The 14,500-nt window shown below is 39.2% G+C and overlaps 1 protein-coding gene across 2 annotated transcripts; it reads right to left on the bottom strand.

Moving 5' to 3' along the window:
• Window positions 1-1,700: 1,700 nt before the first annotated feature.
• Window positions 1,701-8,753, bottom strand: LOC145445112 (syndecan-2-like). Of its 2 annotated transcripts, XM_080323250.1 has the most exons (7): window positions 8,526-8,753; window positions 8,254-8,353; window positions 7,087-7,290; window positions 6,464-6,495; window positions 6,353-6,400; window positions 6,225-6,290; window positions 1,701-2,986 (listed from the first exon to the last, which is right to left on the bottom strand). In XM_080323250.1, exons 1-7 carry the CDS (start codon window positions 8,583-8,585, stop codon window positions 2,714-2,716), a joined length of 783 nt encoding a protein of 260 aa, XP_080179376.1. In that variant the 5' UTR covers window positions 8,586-8,753; the 3' UTR covers window positions 1,701-2,713. The 2 variants fall into 2 exon arrangements, with proteins under 2 accessions (XP_080179376.1, XP_080179377.1); XM_080323251.1 differs by lacking the exon at window positions 7,087-7,290 and having other exon boundaries at window positions 8,526-8,751.
• Window positions 8,754-14,500: the final 5,747 nt, after the last annotated feature.

Here is a 14,500-nt window from a genome sequence, read left to right as displayed (position 1 = left end):
GAAAGGAAATTATGTGTGTTACTATACCTGTCCAAGTGCAATTTTGATATTACATTATATATCATCGTTCCGTTACAGTAAGTCGATTTAAGTGGAGGTCACTAGGGACGTTCTTGACACGGATGTAAGTTACAGGCTGTTTTACAGTGCGAATCACAGGGTGTCAAACGCCAAATCGTCAATTAGCATGAATTCCAAACAATGCCAATGCAATAAATTACTCGGTGACTTCATATCCTGAACGGTAACTCATTGACATATTCGAAATTAATTAAAACACGTGTACTAGCGACGAGTTTCCGATATACATTCTAACGCTATAATATCGGTATCATATCGCGTAACCATAAATGCTCACTGCTCAGCTCAACGCCTATAATAAATGGGTCCAAATATGCTACTTATTTACTTCCAGTTACCGATGCAGTTGCGTGGAAAATACGTTCGCTTTTTATTCAGTTTTAACAACTTGGAATTTGCTAGGTTTCGAAACCACATAGTTCCGTCAATCAAGAATCAAACTATTCAAGTTAATGAAGTAAAACAATAACACCCAACACAAGTTACGGGACACAAAATTTATTCAATATTTGTGCAGTATGCCAGTTGTCGCGACGAATTTCATTATAATTACTGCGAAACCAACTATTGTGAGCAGCTAAGAACAAGTGCGACAAATCAAGTCTTGACAAAATGTTCCATATATGCCATGCACTAAAATAAGGAAATAGCTTGAAGGCAGATGGGATGCTGCAGAAGGAATCTGCTGTACTCTGATTAAAGATTTGGCACCCTATGCTATTGAACCTTCACGATTAACACCCGTGAGTGGGTGGCGGTAATTACACGAATTCACAACATGGTCGAACATGGAGTTCTCCCGGTGAGATATTTTGTATTGAGGAATGTGACAATCGCATGGACGAAAACATGTTAGAATCGATTTCGGTATTGATGCTGAACAATGGACATGGGCAACAGGCTACGGAATGCACAGTTGCACAATGCACTTGCACACATATCAAGGAGTATAGGTCAAAGGTATGTAGTACACCCCTTCGCAGAATGTTATCAACTGCATTGTAACCACGCATCGGAACAGAAAAAATGGCGCAACGTACGCAAAATACTGGTTCAACAGCGTCGGTGGGCTTCGTAAGTTCTTCGCCCGCTATTCAATCACGTGATCGTGCCATCAGGTTATGTATATCAAATAACAACAGAGGCTATCGTCCTACAGAAAACAGCCCAGAACCCCGGGCGATGTTTCACTCGCCGTAACAATCACAGTAGCTGAAACTATTATTTACCATGCGCCAGTTGTAACAAAAGCAGCTAAGAGTCGAGTAACTCGCCTGGAGATAAGAAGTACACGGGATCGACGTAGAAAAACAAAGCCGATCGAATGACTACAAAGCGAACTCAGTGATTCATAGTTCTGAACAGCATATTCTACAAATCACACACTGTAGTCCGTTGGACTCCCCCGTTTAAGTTAAAAATTAAGCCGTCATACGCCATTGTACTATACGCCTGGGGACAAATATACTCATGAGAACATCTACAGCTTTAACGAACTGGTAGCGTGACGAATGGACTTAGTGCGACTCTATATTATCTTGCACATTCCATTCCTCGCGGGTATAGCTTAAAATGATGTTTATAACCCAAATAGAGTTCTACCTACTAGCAAACATATGTGGGATACATCAGCTTTATTTCAACGAAAAAACCAGTTCAATAAAGCATTCATGAAAATAGGAAATTTTCTAATTTGGCTGTGTGAAAACAAGATCAATTAGAAGAATTACTGTTGCAGTTGGACCAAAAAATAAATACTCCAGTATTGAGTTGTTACAAAGCCTGTTAAATACAGCAAGATAGCTAGAACTGGATAGATCAACACAAACAGAGACAACTTGCGAACAGAGATAGCCTTCGCATAATGGGTAGTTTGAACAGGACCATAAAACACTTCTTGAAAGATAGGGTGATACAACAATAGCATGAGAAAATCTGTAATGGTTTCTGACGTAACTAAAAATTTAGACACAACTTGTATCTGGTCAAAACGCTTGATTCCATAAGAACTTGGAACTGCACAACAATAGGGACTTAATATTTATTGTGCTATCACAAGAACTGATACTGGCAAAATATTGTACTTGAAGAGGTAACCAGCACGTTAAGTATATTTACAAAGTGACGTATAGGCATTGGTACACAAATGTGCACTTGTGTACAATACCTATTACAAAAACATCGCAAAATAAGGTATTTACATTAAAATCGATAGAAAGAATTCAAACAGTCTAAAACGAAATGAATACGGGCTGGTCCAATCCGGCAGAGTCATTGCGTGTACCGATCCACGTACAAACGCTTCGAAGCATCGTACCGACACACTAGTTCCATATTCGGTGATAAAAACGTAACAATCGATTTCATCAACATCAGAGAAGAATACAGTATATGAAAGCAAGTAATAAGGTATCGCAGGCTTCGTTGGTAACTTTGACACGAGGTCACTAGCACCTTTATACCGTCCAATTGCAAATATCGAAAGTTGTATACTGACAAAGATGGAAAAAGAAGGTAGATACTTTAGAGGGGTAGAGGCCCAGAGACAATGGCTCAGTACTGCGAATGGGATACCAGTTCTTACTTGACAATAGACCAGACAAAAACAGGTCTATTGGTACTTGAATCGCATTTACGCATAATATTCTTTACTATCAACACCTTTGGTGTACTCGTAGTTGCCTTGAGGCTTTTTGTCTAGTCCATAAGCAAGCGCATAACTGCCTTCGTCCTTTTTGCGCATTCTGTACACGAGAAGCATTATCACGCAAACAGCGAACAGAAGACCAATACAGCCGCCGACAACTATAGCGGCAAGAAATGATGGATTGGATGCTGATGTTGCAACTGCGTCTGCTACATCATCTTCAGTTTCAACATCAAAATCAGGCTTCTCCACTGGCTCCTGAAAAACCAATAAACAATTTGAGTAACCAACTTTTCACACTAAATACCAAGGTAGTGCCATATAAGGGTTTTAGAAGATATAAGCCTACTGATGGTAAAGATGACGGAACAAGAGATACTTCTGACAGTACTCATAGGAGAAGGAGGAAATACCAGAAGAAATCAACAGATTTGTTACATGGTGATTTGGTGAACGGGATTGCCATGAGACGTTTGTGGAATGTAAAAAAATACCTCAATCTAATCATCACCTTAGGCCAATGGTTCTCAACCTTCTTGTCTTCGCGGACCCCCTCAAGTTTTCGTTCAAAAATAGCTCAATTATTGTGCAACCCAGCAACCGTCATATGTCTTATGCAAATTTTATTTGTAGGCTAGTGATAAACAGCCGAAAAGTGAATTTTCTTGAAAGTATCACGTTGGCTTGAAAATACGTGTCTTCGATTGGATATGAACGAGTGCCGAAAATCCATTTCCACAAAGACAGGTGGTGGCAAATGTAATAGTAACGCGAAACGCTTCCGACGACAGCTTTTGGTGTGAGTTTTTAATGAACATATCACATCCAGCCTAGTCATTTCTAGCTAGCATCTCATCTCGAAGTTATTTAGTGGTTATATCACAGCAGAAAATGGATTTCGTGGCGAGTTTTCAATTCCTTCATTCATGAGTTTGCACAGTCCCTGAAAATGCTTCGCAGACCGCCCGGTTGAGAACCACTGCCTTAGGTAGTCCTGAAAATGTCAGACCTTAAACTCAACATTAATCAGAGTCATTTACACTTCTATGACACAACAAAAATCAGTTGTGTCAAAACACGTGCAGTAGATTTGAAGGTTGCAATTTTATCCAATTTCGAAGGCTGACCTCAGAAGGTGTGTTTAACAGAAATGATGGACCTGACAACAACATGATAGCAACTAGCAAGTATTAGTGATGTGATTAATAGATATATACAGTAGCCAGGAAGTGAGTTCAATGAACGGTTTTGATGCTTCCTCGTACAATTTGCCCCTTTGTTTCTTGTAAGTTGTGCCATCCTTACGCTCTATATCAGGGGTGGGCAGATCTGCTTCATGCGCAAGCCGCATATTAAAAATCTAAGCATGAAAAGAGCCACAACCACAACACAACAATTTAAAAAATACGAATGTATTGTGTCACAATTAAATGTTGGCTATTGAATGAAGTTTTACTCGGTACATCTGCAAATTAACTCCATAAATCAGGCTTCGTTCGGTATCTCGTGTCGTGGTAAAGTTTTGGTGTTTGGTTTTGTAATGACGTTTCAAGCTACTGTTCTATTTTCCTGTTCATACTTTCTTTTCTTGCAATCATCGCTCGACAACATTTCTTGGTCAAACTCTGGAGATATTGCAAGCCTTTACAATACATATGGAAGAGCCGTATTCACCATTGCTAGACCTCCGCTGCCATGATTAATTATCAAGTTCATTGTTGAACACGTAGGGCTGTTCAAAAAAACTTTTTTTCCCGTATCTTGCTGGCTCCGTGATTAATTTACGGTATATCGTTAGGTTGCCTTGAAAAACGACGCACACCAAATTTGAATTCATTCCAACCAATAATCGCTGATTTCGTAGAGTTTGAAAATTTTGAGTTTACCCAAAAATGCAAAACAAATTTTTTTTCAAATTTTTCTGTCAACCCCATGAAATTGTTGCGCTGTCTTAAAAGACGATGCAAAACAAATTTGACTCAATTCTAACCAGTAGAAGCTGAGTTATTTGAGTTTTTCTTTGATAATTCGGGGATTATCCTTGATCGGTGGATAATCCAAGAATTATCGTAAATAAATTCAAATAACTCAGCTTCTACTGGTTGGAATTGAGTCAAATTTGTTTTGCATCGTCTTTGAAGACAGCGCAACAATTTCATGGGGTTGACAGAAAAATTGGAAAAAAAAAATTTTGGCACTTTTGGGTGAACTCAAAATTTTCAAACTCTACGAAATCAGCGATTATTGGTTGGAATGAATTCAAATTTGGTGTGCGTCGTTTTTTAAGGCAACCTAACGATTTAATCACGTAGCCAGCAAGATTCCGGAAAAAAGTTTTTTTTGAACAGCGCTATATTTATTGATTACCAGACACCATTGTTGCGTGTGAACCGTGTAAGTTCAATTAGGAAGTTCTAACCCTGTAGGCCTGTAGTGCCAGCACACTCCCCTAAATTTTACAAGTCTTGCGTCAACCATGAGGAAAGAACAACACAAAAACAATACGTCTATTGTTCATTTTCAATAAAATGCATCGATTTATAATCATATTAAACCAATCTAGCAAAATGGCGAAACGCATGTGCAATCATTAAAGAGCCGCAATCAAAGGGTGAAAGAGACGCAGTTTGCCCACCCTCTGCGCTCTATATCTTCATGTCAGCCCACAGTTTCAGCGCATTATTTACATCTGGCATGCTTTTCAAAAAAGTTGCCAGTGATGACATGGTGACACTTTAGCACGCAACACTTGAGCATGACAGCACATGAGTAAGCGACACTTGAACATGGGGAGATGGATGAGCATGCGACACTAGCCTAGCCTAGCTATCCGAAGCAAAAGCATGTAACAATGTTATGATAACAACGTAACGATGCCTGGAGTGGGCTACATAACGATTCACGAGGTATTTATGTAGTTGATTGCCGTGGTCATGGCCATCCATTGTACACATGGCTTAGCAACACACAATGTGTCACGACCCTAGAATGATTCTCCCCCCCCCCCCCCCATTTGTAGTCCTGATCGACAGTTCAAGATGCCCTGTTTAGGATTTCTGAACTCAACTATAGACCAGTCGTTATGTTACCGTTACCTAAATATTATCTGCGAGTACAGTAGTGACCTGAGTGGTTTGAAGGTTCTTCACTAACAACTAACCCTGCTGCTGTCGACGCTAGCGAAGGACAGTTACCATATCACAAGTAAAGATTGGGCAAAATCGAGCACAGTCTGAGTGATTTGATGCCAACAACAAGTTTTAGGATTTCAAGTCAAGTATTACTCCTTCGCTCATTATGTGATCAAATGATTATAGTATGGATGATGTGGAAAGTTCAAATGATGTACCTTCATGTGACGATAAAGAAACAATGCCAGTTCTACTGTCAAAATAATGCTAGTTCTACATAGTTGTATAAGGAAGGAGTTCTTCTAGGCCAGAACATTAGGATATTGTCAACAAGGATTATGTTAAGAAGTGACAACATTTTTTACCTGTAGTACTCTGTTCTCTCCTTTGTCTTTGGAATTGTTATCCATAATATCCTTCTTGCTGGGATTCTATGAATGACATTAATTCAACTTTAGTATGTCCACGAGAAAGCATAACAAAATCTACCTACCACATCAATGAGGTCGACTTCAGAATCTTTGTTAGGTGTTGTCTCCGTCTTAAAGAAAGAAAATAGTTCACCATCTACACCACTAATGCAACGGAAATTGTTATCCCATACCTCAAAATCCATTCCTTCGGTAACTCCCAGACCTATGAAAATAATTCCACATCTAATTTCAGGACTTGGCAGAATAACTCAGTTTCAATCAATGCACTAAAACAAACTTGGTTTGTTTACTAACACCAAAAGGAGTTCAATTATTATGTCACACACTCAATCAACCAATCTTCAGTCTCATTTAATGTAGTCATATTTCAAATCCATTAGTATCAGTACCAGAAGATAGTTGAAAGCAAGCATCGATGACAAAATATGAAACATATGCATTACCTGCAGTAATCTATTCCAACAATGAAATGGATATAGAAGAGTGACTTATGAAACACATCAACAAGCAATTTCGTAAAACAAGATACATTTAATGGATTATGGTCTCACAAGATGGATGTCGGTAAGGAATCTATAAAATGAAATCGATCTTTTGATTTCAAGTAGACTTACTAAAACGAATTGCTAAAATTAGAATGTGGGAAGAATACGCAGGGATGACAGACATGAAAATGTGTCTACAGCACTAAACTAAGAGATTTAATGAGCAACGGAACACTTGCAAGTGTGGAGTTTCAACTTGCAAGACAACTAGAAGAATACAACGAGATTGTTGTACTCTCATTTAGCACCTGTAGTAACCAGTTGAATTCTGCTTGTATTGAGTATAGAAGGAATTGATATATCAGTGACTAATTCCCCTTCCTCCTGGTACCAAGTCGTAACTTCAGGGTTACGTGGAGTTGAAGTCAAGTCAACAGTAGCAGAAATTAAAGTCAATATGTCGGGTACAGTCAAATCATGACTCCCATCTTGCCAATCAGCATTCATATAACCTTGATAATGAAGAATACATTTTAACTAGATATTGGTAGCTCAACTAATCGCTAATGTGTGACGGATTTATTTATACAGATCACACAAGTACACAATCCATGTCAATTAGCAGACAAATAATGTATCACTGGACGGAATATAGGAAGTGACAGCATTTCCTTAACAAGCAGGAAATAATTCACTTAGCATACTATACCTAAATTTACTGCAATGGGATATCGGGTTACACTTTCATAATATACCAAGGACATTGACCACTCAAGTGATATGCTGCCAGAAAAATGCTAGGCAGGATCACTTACTAACTGTATGCCACACTTCCATAACACAAATTTAGCCTGATTTAGGCTATGGCGCTACAACCAATTCCTTGAACGTAACATGAGCTTCAATTATTTTGATTTTCATATCAGTCGGTAAACAGCTTATGTTTGATAGCACAACAAAAATATCTTTGAGGAGAATATTTTGATATGTACAAGAGAAAACACAAAACAGAAAGAGACAGTAGAAAATACCAACTCAGCAAAACTTCCCCCGAAGTAAATTGTAGAACACAGATGTTCGCATTCCAAGAATTCCAACCATCCACCATATTTTCAGACGATTAACAAGACCTTACAAGACTGTCTGACAAGCTCATCACAGCAAAACTGTATAAGATGCTGAAATACATTCTCTTATGTGGCATCCCACTAAATATGCATTGGCAAAACACAAAAACAATTGTGTCAATGTTATAATATAATTGAAACTCTTTCCAAGGTTGACTTGACATATACACTTGATCGCAATGCTTGTCATAAAACACTAATTTCAAAGTTCGAACAGACACACAAGATCGATTACTGCGTTCATTTCAAGGCTGTTGAGCAACGAAACAGAGCCAGGGAAGTATAAATAATTCAAGTAGCCGAGAGAAGGATCATAAGAAGTCCGAAAATAATCGAACAGCACTATACCTGAACCTTCACCATTGTCATCACCGTCTTCATCATCACTGGGAAGATTACCAGCAGGCTCTTCTCCTGAGGATTCATCAAACGAGAAATCCTCTTCAGCCTAGGTCGAATAGAATCACATGAAATACTCATCAATGAGTAGGCAATGTCATATAAGTAGTTTCAGGATTTTGCTATATAACTTTACCTCAAATATAAAGCTTTTATGGAAACAATTCTATTCAATAGCAGTAATAGTAGATAGCATATGATGAGAATTGATAAAAACATACCTGTGCGATTTCTACTAATACGAAACATGAAAGAAGACCGATGAGCAAGTACAACTTCATAATTCCGTCGTTAAAACACGTTAGGGTAATCCACAGTAAGTTCCGCTTCCTTACGACTTAGAAACCAACAGTCACGGTATTAAATAAAACAGTATTTCCACAGGAGATGACTACTCTTATAAGCTCTGCAAACTTGATTCAAAGGTTTTATCAGAATGACGATGAATTGCACTCTGAAACGTTTTCAAACTTTCCTCCTTCATGCATATAGTTCTAGACCTCCCTAACAGGTTGTTGGTTAACTATTGTGATAACGAATTAATGGGAGTGACGCTATCTTAAGCACTTGAAAAATTGCACGTCGCCAGCTCAGTTCATCTCAGTCCAGCTCCTGTTCGCACCTATTTTTATGAATAATAGTTTAGTAGGTAAGGTTGTATACAGTGAACTCAATTACAAACGCGATAACATATAGAAAGGGTAACTGATTATAGCACACTGATTATAGTACTAAATTTAACCGCTTGATTGTGAAGGAATTGAAAATAGCGACTGTATCCAATAGCAAATATTTAAAGCGCACCATATATTTTAGACGGTGTGTAAAATAAAGATTCTGGGGTAAATAGGATGACATCTAATTTAACTTTATCTATAATTTTACCATAAAACCTTGCATCCACCAATTTAAGATTTCCCAGCCAACAACATAATTATACCGAATACCGTAAACCCAAAACGGCCGCCGAAGCTCGAAGACAGCTGCTTCCCGTGATATTTTATCACAACGAAAAGCCATGAGTAGTGACATTGATATTTAGATACTTCAAAGCTTCATAATATCTGATAATACGATAGATATATGAACCACATCATAATTTAACTGTCTGATAACGTACAAATTTCCCTGAGGTTCCACCGAAAACAATGAAACCCGACAGCTCCTTCTCCTTCTGGAAAAAGAAAGCAGATCGACTGAGTGACGGTAGTCGTGTATTCATCCGCAAAATGACGTCATTGACATTTCTCTTTACCAGCGTACAAACAACATTCAGTTTACGAATGGACCGGGACCGGGAGGCATCGTGTGCTCCTCGGTGTTTTTCTTAATGACGGCGGGGCTGTAATTTCCACGGCAAAATGATTGTTCGGGGTAGATTACCTTCGAAAATCCCCACTTGAATGCAACAGTGTTACCGCACCAAGACAAATCTAGGATATAGGTCAGCGGTCGGTGCTCTCGAGGCTACGCAATATGCAATGCATATATGCCAATCATTCACTATTTCATGTTTTTCTTTGTCATCCAACATCATGATTTCACGGAGAAAATAAATCTGACTGACGGGCGAACTGACTGACTGATGCTTGTCTGTTTTGTACAGTTATTGTGGCTAGTGCACCAGCCGAAAAAATTTAGATTACTTTTAAATATGGCTGCGCAGAACCAGGGATAGACTTAGAGATATTTTAGATTTAGGGATATCTAGGGATGTCTAGATATTCCTGACAGAACCTACTGTCAATGTCATGTGTCTACCAATACCCGGCCCCTTTGAGGTCGGGGCCGAAACAGTACTCCCTGTTGGCTTGGGTTAACGGAGTTGGCGCTGTGGTTGTTTCATTCGGGCTATGGTTAGGTTCTATCCACACTCCACAGTCACCGGTTCGATTCTTGGCAGTAGAACGCTGCGATGTGTCGGGGGTTAATCTCCCTTGTGTCGATCGTTCTTACGGCGACAAAAAAGAACAGAAAAACAGCCAATGAAGTAAAAATGTTATGGGGGTATAGCGACTTCTGTAGTTAGGGCCGTAATGCCGCATCGCCAACCCCCAGAGGCGAGCTCGAATGGGGCCCAAAATTATTACGTAAATCAAGATAAATTATAGGGAGATTTATTCAACTGATAAATTTTCTTTGCGCTCCACACAATTTAATGTCGCTAGAATACCCTTGTCATCAGCAAAAATATACGCATGCTAGGCATTTCGGCGCCGGCCATTACCGAGCCTCGACATATCAAGACATATGAAGTTTCGGCCAACATGCGACTCCTCAAAGTGTGCTGCCAAAATACCAGCAGCGAGAAAACCTTGACCGAAAATAACCGAATCATGTTGGTAGTGATAAAAAACATAAAAAGACCCGATGAAGAAAGTAGGCCGAAAGAAAGGGAACGAAAAGAGCAACAACGAGCGTCTAGGGCAGTGGGGGGGGGGGGCTCGTGGGCAAACTTTCCAGCTCGCGGGCTGCATTCAACAACATATTCAATTCGCGGGCCGCACTATATACAATTGGGATTATAAACCAAAACGCAATATTATTATTTGATTATAGAGGGGATATGGAAATAATAACCAACCAACCGAATATTAATATATAGTACACGCATCAGAAACATTGGCGAGATTTCACAAGCTTGTCAACCTCAATAACCAATTTTTAAAACTAGGGATGAAAGTCGCTTGTTCCGATTCTTAGAACATAATGAAGAGATGAATATGTGAGCAGTGATCTGTTTATAGATTTGCTGATTCTACTTTTGGTTCAACTCCAGGACACACAATACTGATAGCGTCGTAAGCATGTTGGTTTCAAATACTCTCCCACTAAAATATGTTGATTTTATAAATATGAAGACTTCGGCACTTACAGAAAACAGATGTATAGCCTACCTAACACACGAGAGAATCGGTTTTTCAAGGAGGCCTATAGCACTAAAAATATTGAATTTGCTGGAGTGGCCAATGTAAATTACACTCGTGATCCGAAAGCTATTCCCGTTTTGACTTTCTGTGACGTTTACCAGTTGAAGCGAAATCTGTGAAAATGAAAGTGATGATGAAATGCGTGGGCGTTGGGGTCGGGTTATCGCGCCTGCAATGAAATAAAAATTGACTATAATCACTATATAGTAAGAATATAACATATAATTATCGTGGTGAAATATATTAAGAAAAAGTTTAATCGAGTCCCTGTAGTAATTATATTTTTAGTACGCATTTTATTAATATTTTATGCCGGACAAAATCCCGTCGCTGGCCGTATGTTGCCCACCCCTGGCCTAGGCGATGTAAAGAGGGGGCATGCACACTGAAAAGTAGAAGATGGTATAGAAAAAAGCAATCGACAAAAATGGGATGGCATGTCATTGAAGGCGAGATCGATTGATACCTCCCTCAGATCTTAGGGAAAATCTGGCCACGTGGGCTGGAAGAAGATAAAAAATATCGTAATAAATCCACTTACTATATTATCGACAAACTTCAGTTGTCCTTGTTTAAAATATTTTTTTTATTGTTTTTTTAGTAGTAACAGTCGTTCAAGACTCTGTCGTGGAATCGATCGAAAAAGGAGAACGGGGAAAAAGGGGTTGGCTGTTACAAATGGAATCCATAAGCTGTTGACCTAACTGTTATAAACTAGGGTTGCCATATTATGGAAATCTAAAAAGAGGACACTTTTTCAAAATTTTAAAACTACAATACTGGAGTAAAATCCGGAAAAATCGTAAATTTTTCCCGACTTTGTGGTTGATTAAAAAAGGGTTATTTTGCTGACTCGGCTCCAGAAATTTACACTTTTGTTGGATTCAAAAAAAGGTCAACTTTTCGTCTCAGCTCCCGATATGGCCGCCAGAGCGTTACTTCAGCGCTGATTTAGCCTACTGTATCTCAGTCGAAAATGAGGACAAAATCTCAAAAAAGAGGACATTTAGGCGTCCTTCGAGGACGCTTTCAAAGAAATAAAAAAAAAGGACAAATCCTCTTAAAGGAGGAAGTGTGGTAATGCTTAGGGATGGTGTGAACGTGAGGTTCACGTTCGCGTTCTGTGTGTGAACCTCGGAAATTTAGAGGTTCGCGTTCACAACAGAACCTTGATATAGGTTCTGCACTGTGAACCTTTCTCATATATTACAATTTTCACTTCATTATAACATCTTTGGTTCAAATTTATTGCATTTCAATTGCATGGCGCTGACAGCATTAAAAATCAACACTAAACGAGCACTTTGGCAATCTCAAAAGTTTTACTTGCTTTGTTACAAAAGTTTGCTCGAAATATCCAGCTTTCGGTTTGTGAATATTTAGTGACTCTCTGCTGTGAGCTTGACCCGCAATCACACAACATCACGAGCGATATACGTAGTCAGCAGCGAATGATGCTTGAGATTGATATCGTTTTCTGATGTAATAATGTAGCAGGCGTACGGGGTCAATACTGACTTCATATCTTTACTGCATCATTAATACCAAACCCGTGCGATTGAGGTGTTGGCTACTGCTGTATAATTTGTCAATGGGGTAATATCGGTAGGAAGTAGGCTATAGGAACCCGTTTTACACTCTGCTCAATATCATTGTAGCAATACTCAGATGCCGAATACATTGTCCGGTCTGGCGTAGACCGTTAAGGCGTAAGCTTATATTCCCTGGTAAGTCTTTGTCGAAATTGTTGGCAAAGCGACGGAAGATATTGATTTTATGGGAGTATTATATCCTTTGATTGCCTTGGTTGATACATTTAGCGACGTTTAATACTTCAGCATTGTGGCATTATGTGGCCGGAGTCGTCGCTGGGTATCGCGTACATTAATATAGGCCAGGGATTCCCCAGTGCGGTCCCGAGGGCCGCATGCGGCCCTCAGATAGCCTTCTTGTGGCTCCCAAAATATATTAAGAAATCGATTTGTTACAAAAAATAATATTTATATTTGTAAAATACTCTTGTTTGGCTTGGACTCTGTAGTTTTTGATTACAGAATTGCAGAAAAGTTGTGAGTATAGACTGCTAACGTTACGTTACTGCTGTTTCAATGCAATGTGCCCTAACTTTCCAGTTGAACGAGCAGTAGCTATAGATATAAATAGATATTGATAACTTTCAAAATTGGAGGAAAATCCTGAAAAAATGGTAAATTTTTCCCGACTTCGTGGTCGCTTGACTAAAAGAGAAAAAGAGGCTCAACTCCCGGAAAATGCAGTTTGTTTTTCTTTCACACTAACAGGTGGTTGACTGAAAGAAGGGTCAACTTTCCTGTCCAGCTCCCGAAATAGCCACCGTAGCGTTCCTATACAGTGCTGACTTAATGTATATCAGTCGAATTGGGCCCTATATATGACGAAAATCCTCAAAAAAGAAGATACTTGGGCATCCTCCGAGGACACATTTTAAAAAAATCAAAAAAGAGGACAAATCATCTTAAAAGAGGACGTATGGTAAGTTTTGGTAACCCTATGATGACTATGTGCAACACGTGACTCACGGTTGAATACGACGAGATGCATACTGCTTAGCCGGCTAAAAGCAGCATAATTGGTAGTCCTATATAGTCAGGGCCGTAACTGCCGCACCCCAAACCCCCAATTGAGGGGGGCCGAGCTCGGAAAGGGCCCAAAATTATTTCGTGAATTTCATGAATTTTTGGAAAATTTATGCAACTTTTTCAAACATTTTTCGCGCTATGCGCGATTTCAATTTGCCACATATTTTGATTATTGGGTACTCTTCCCCAAGAAAAAATACGCAAGATTTATAGAAATGGGCATATCAGCGTTGGCCATGACCGCACCACAACGCATCAAGACATATAAAGTTTTAGGCCATGTAACATGTGACTCCAAGAAGTGTGTCAGAACGATCGGCAGCGAGAAAGCCTTGGCCGTAAAGGACTGCTTTTATGCTGACCAAAAACATCGAAATACCAAAAACTTCGTTACAAAATACATATAGGTTTAATTTTCCGTATACGCGCCTAAATGACTGGCGCCGAATGTTCTTGTCTTGGCAATCTGAACCTCGCAAGACAAATACCATCCCGCAGGAAAGAAAATTATATGCCAGTGAAGAAATATCAATCTGAAATCATGTGATCTTTCAGTTTAGTAGGTTTGGGCAATTCTACATTTTTTGATATATAGCAGACAGGAGGAGGTCACGAAATAACATCATGTAAAGGAGTCATACCTAGGGG

Source organism: Botryllus schlosseri, chromosome 8 (assembly GCF_051294905.1).
Source record: "Botryllus schlosseri isolate E-star chromosome 8, Bs_hap1, whole genome shotgun sequence".
NCBI classification, from domain to species: Eukaryota; Metazoa; Chordata; class Ascidiacea; order Stolidobranchia; family Styelidae; genus Botryllus; species Botryllus schlosseri.
The sequence above is the reverse complement of the archived record's forward strand: the minus strand, read 5'-3'. Positions and strand labels throughout refer to the sequence as shown.

What these genes read in the sequence shown, in the direction of transcription:
- LOC145445112 (XM_080323250.1), bottom strand. Translation starts at nt 8,585, where the DNA reads ATGAAGTTGTACTTGCTCATCGGTCTTCTTTCATGTTTCGTATTAGTA. An exon ending in TGACAATGGTGAAGGTTCAG is followed by an intron (nt 7,291 to 8,253) that starts GTATAGTGCTGT and finishes TTCATTATCAAG; the next exon opens with GTTATATGAATGCTGATTGG. An exon ending in AAGTCGACCTCATTGATGTG is followed by an intron (nt 6,291 to 6,352) that starts GTAGGTAGATTT and finishes TGTCATTCATAG; the next exon opens with AATCCCAGCAAGAAGGATAT.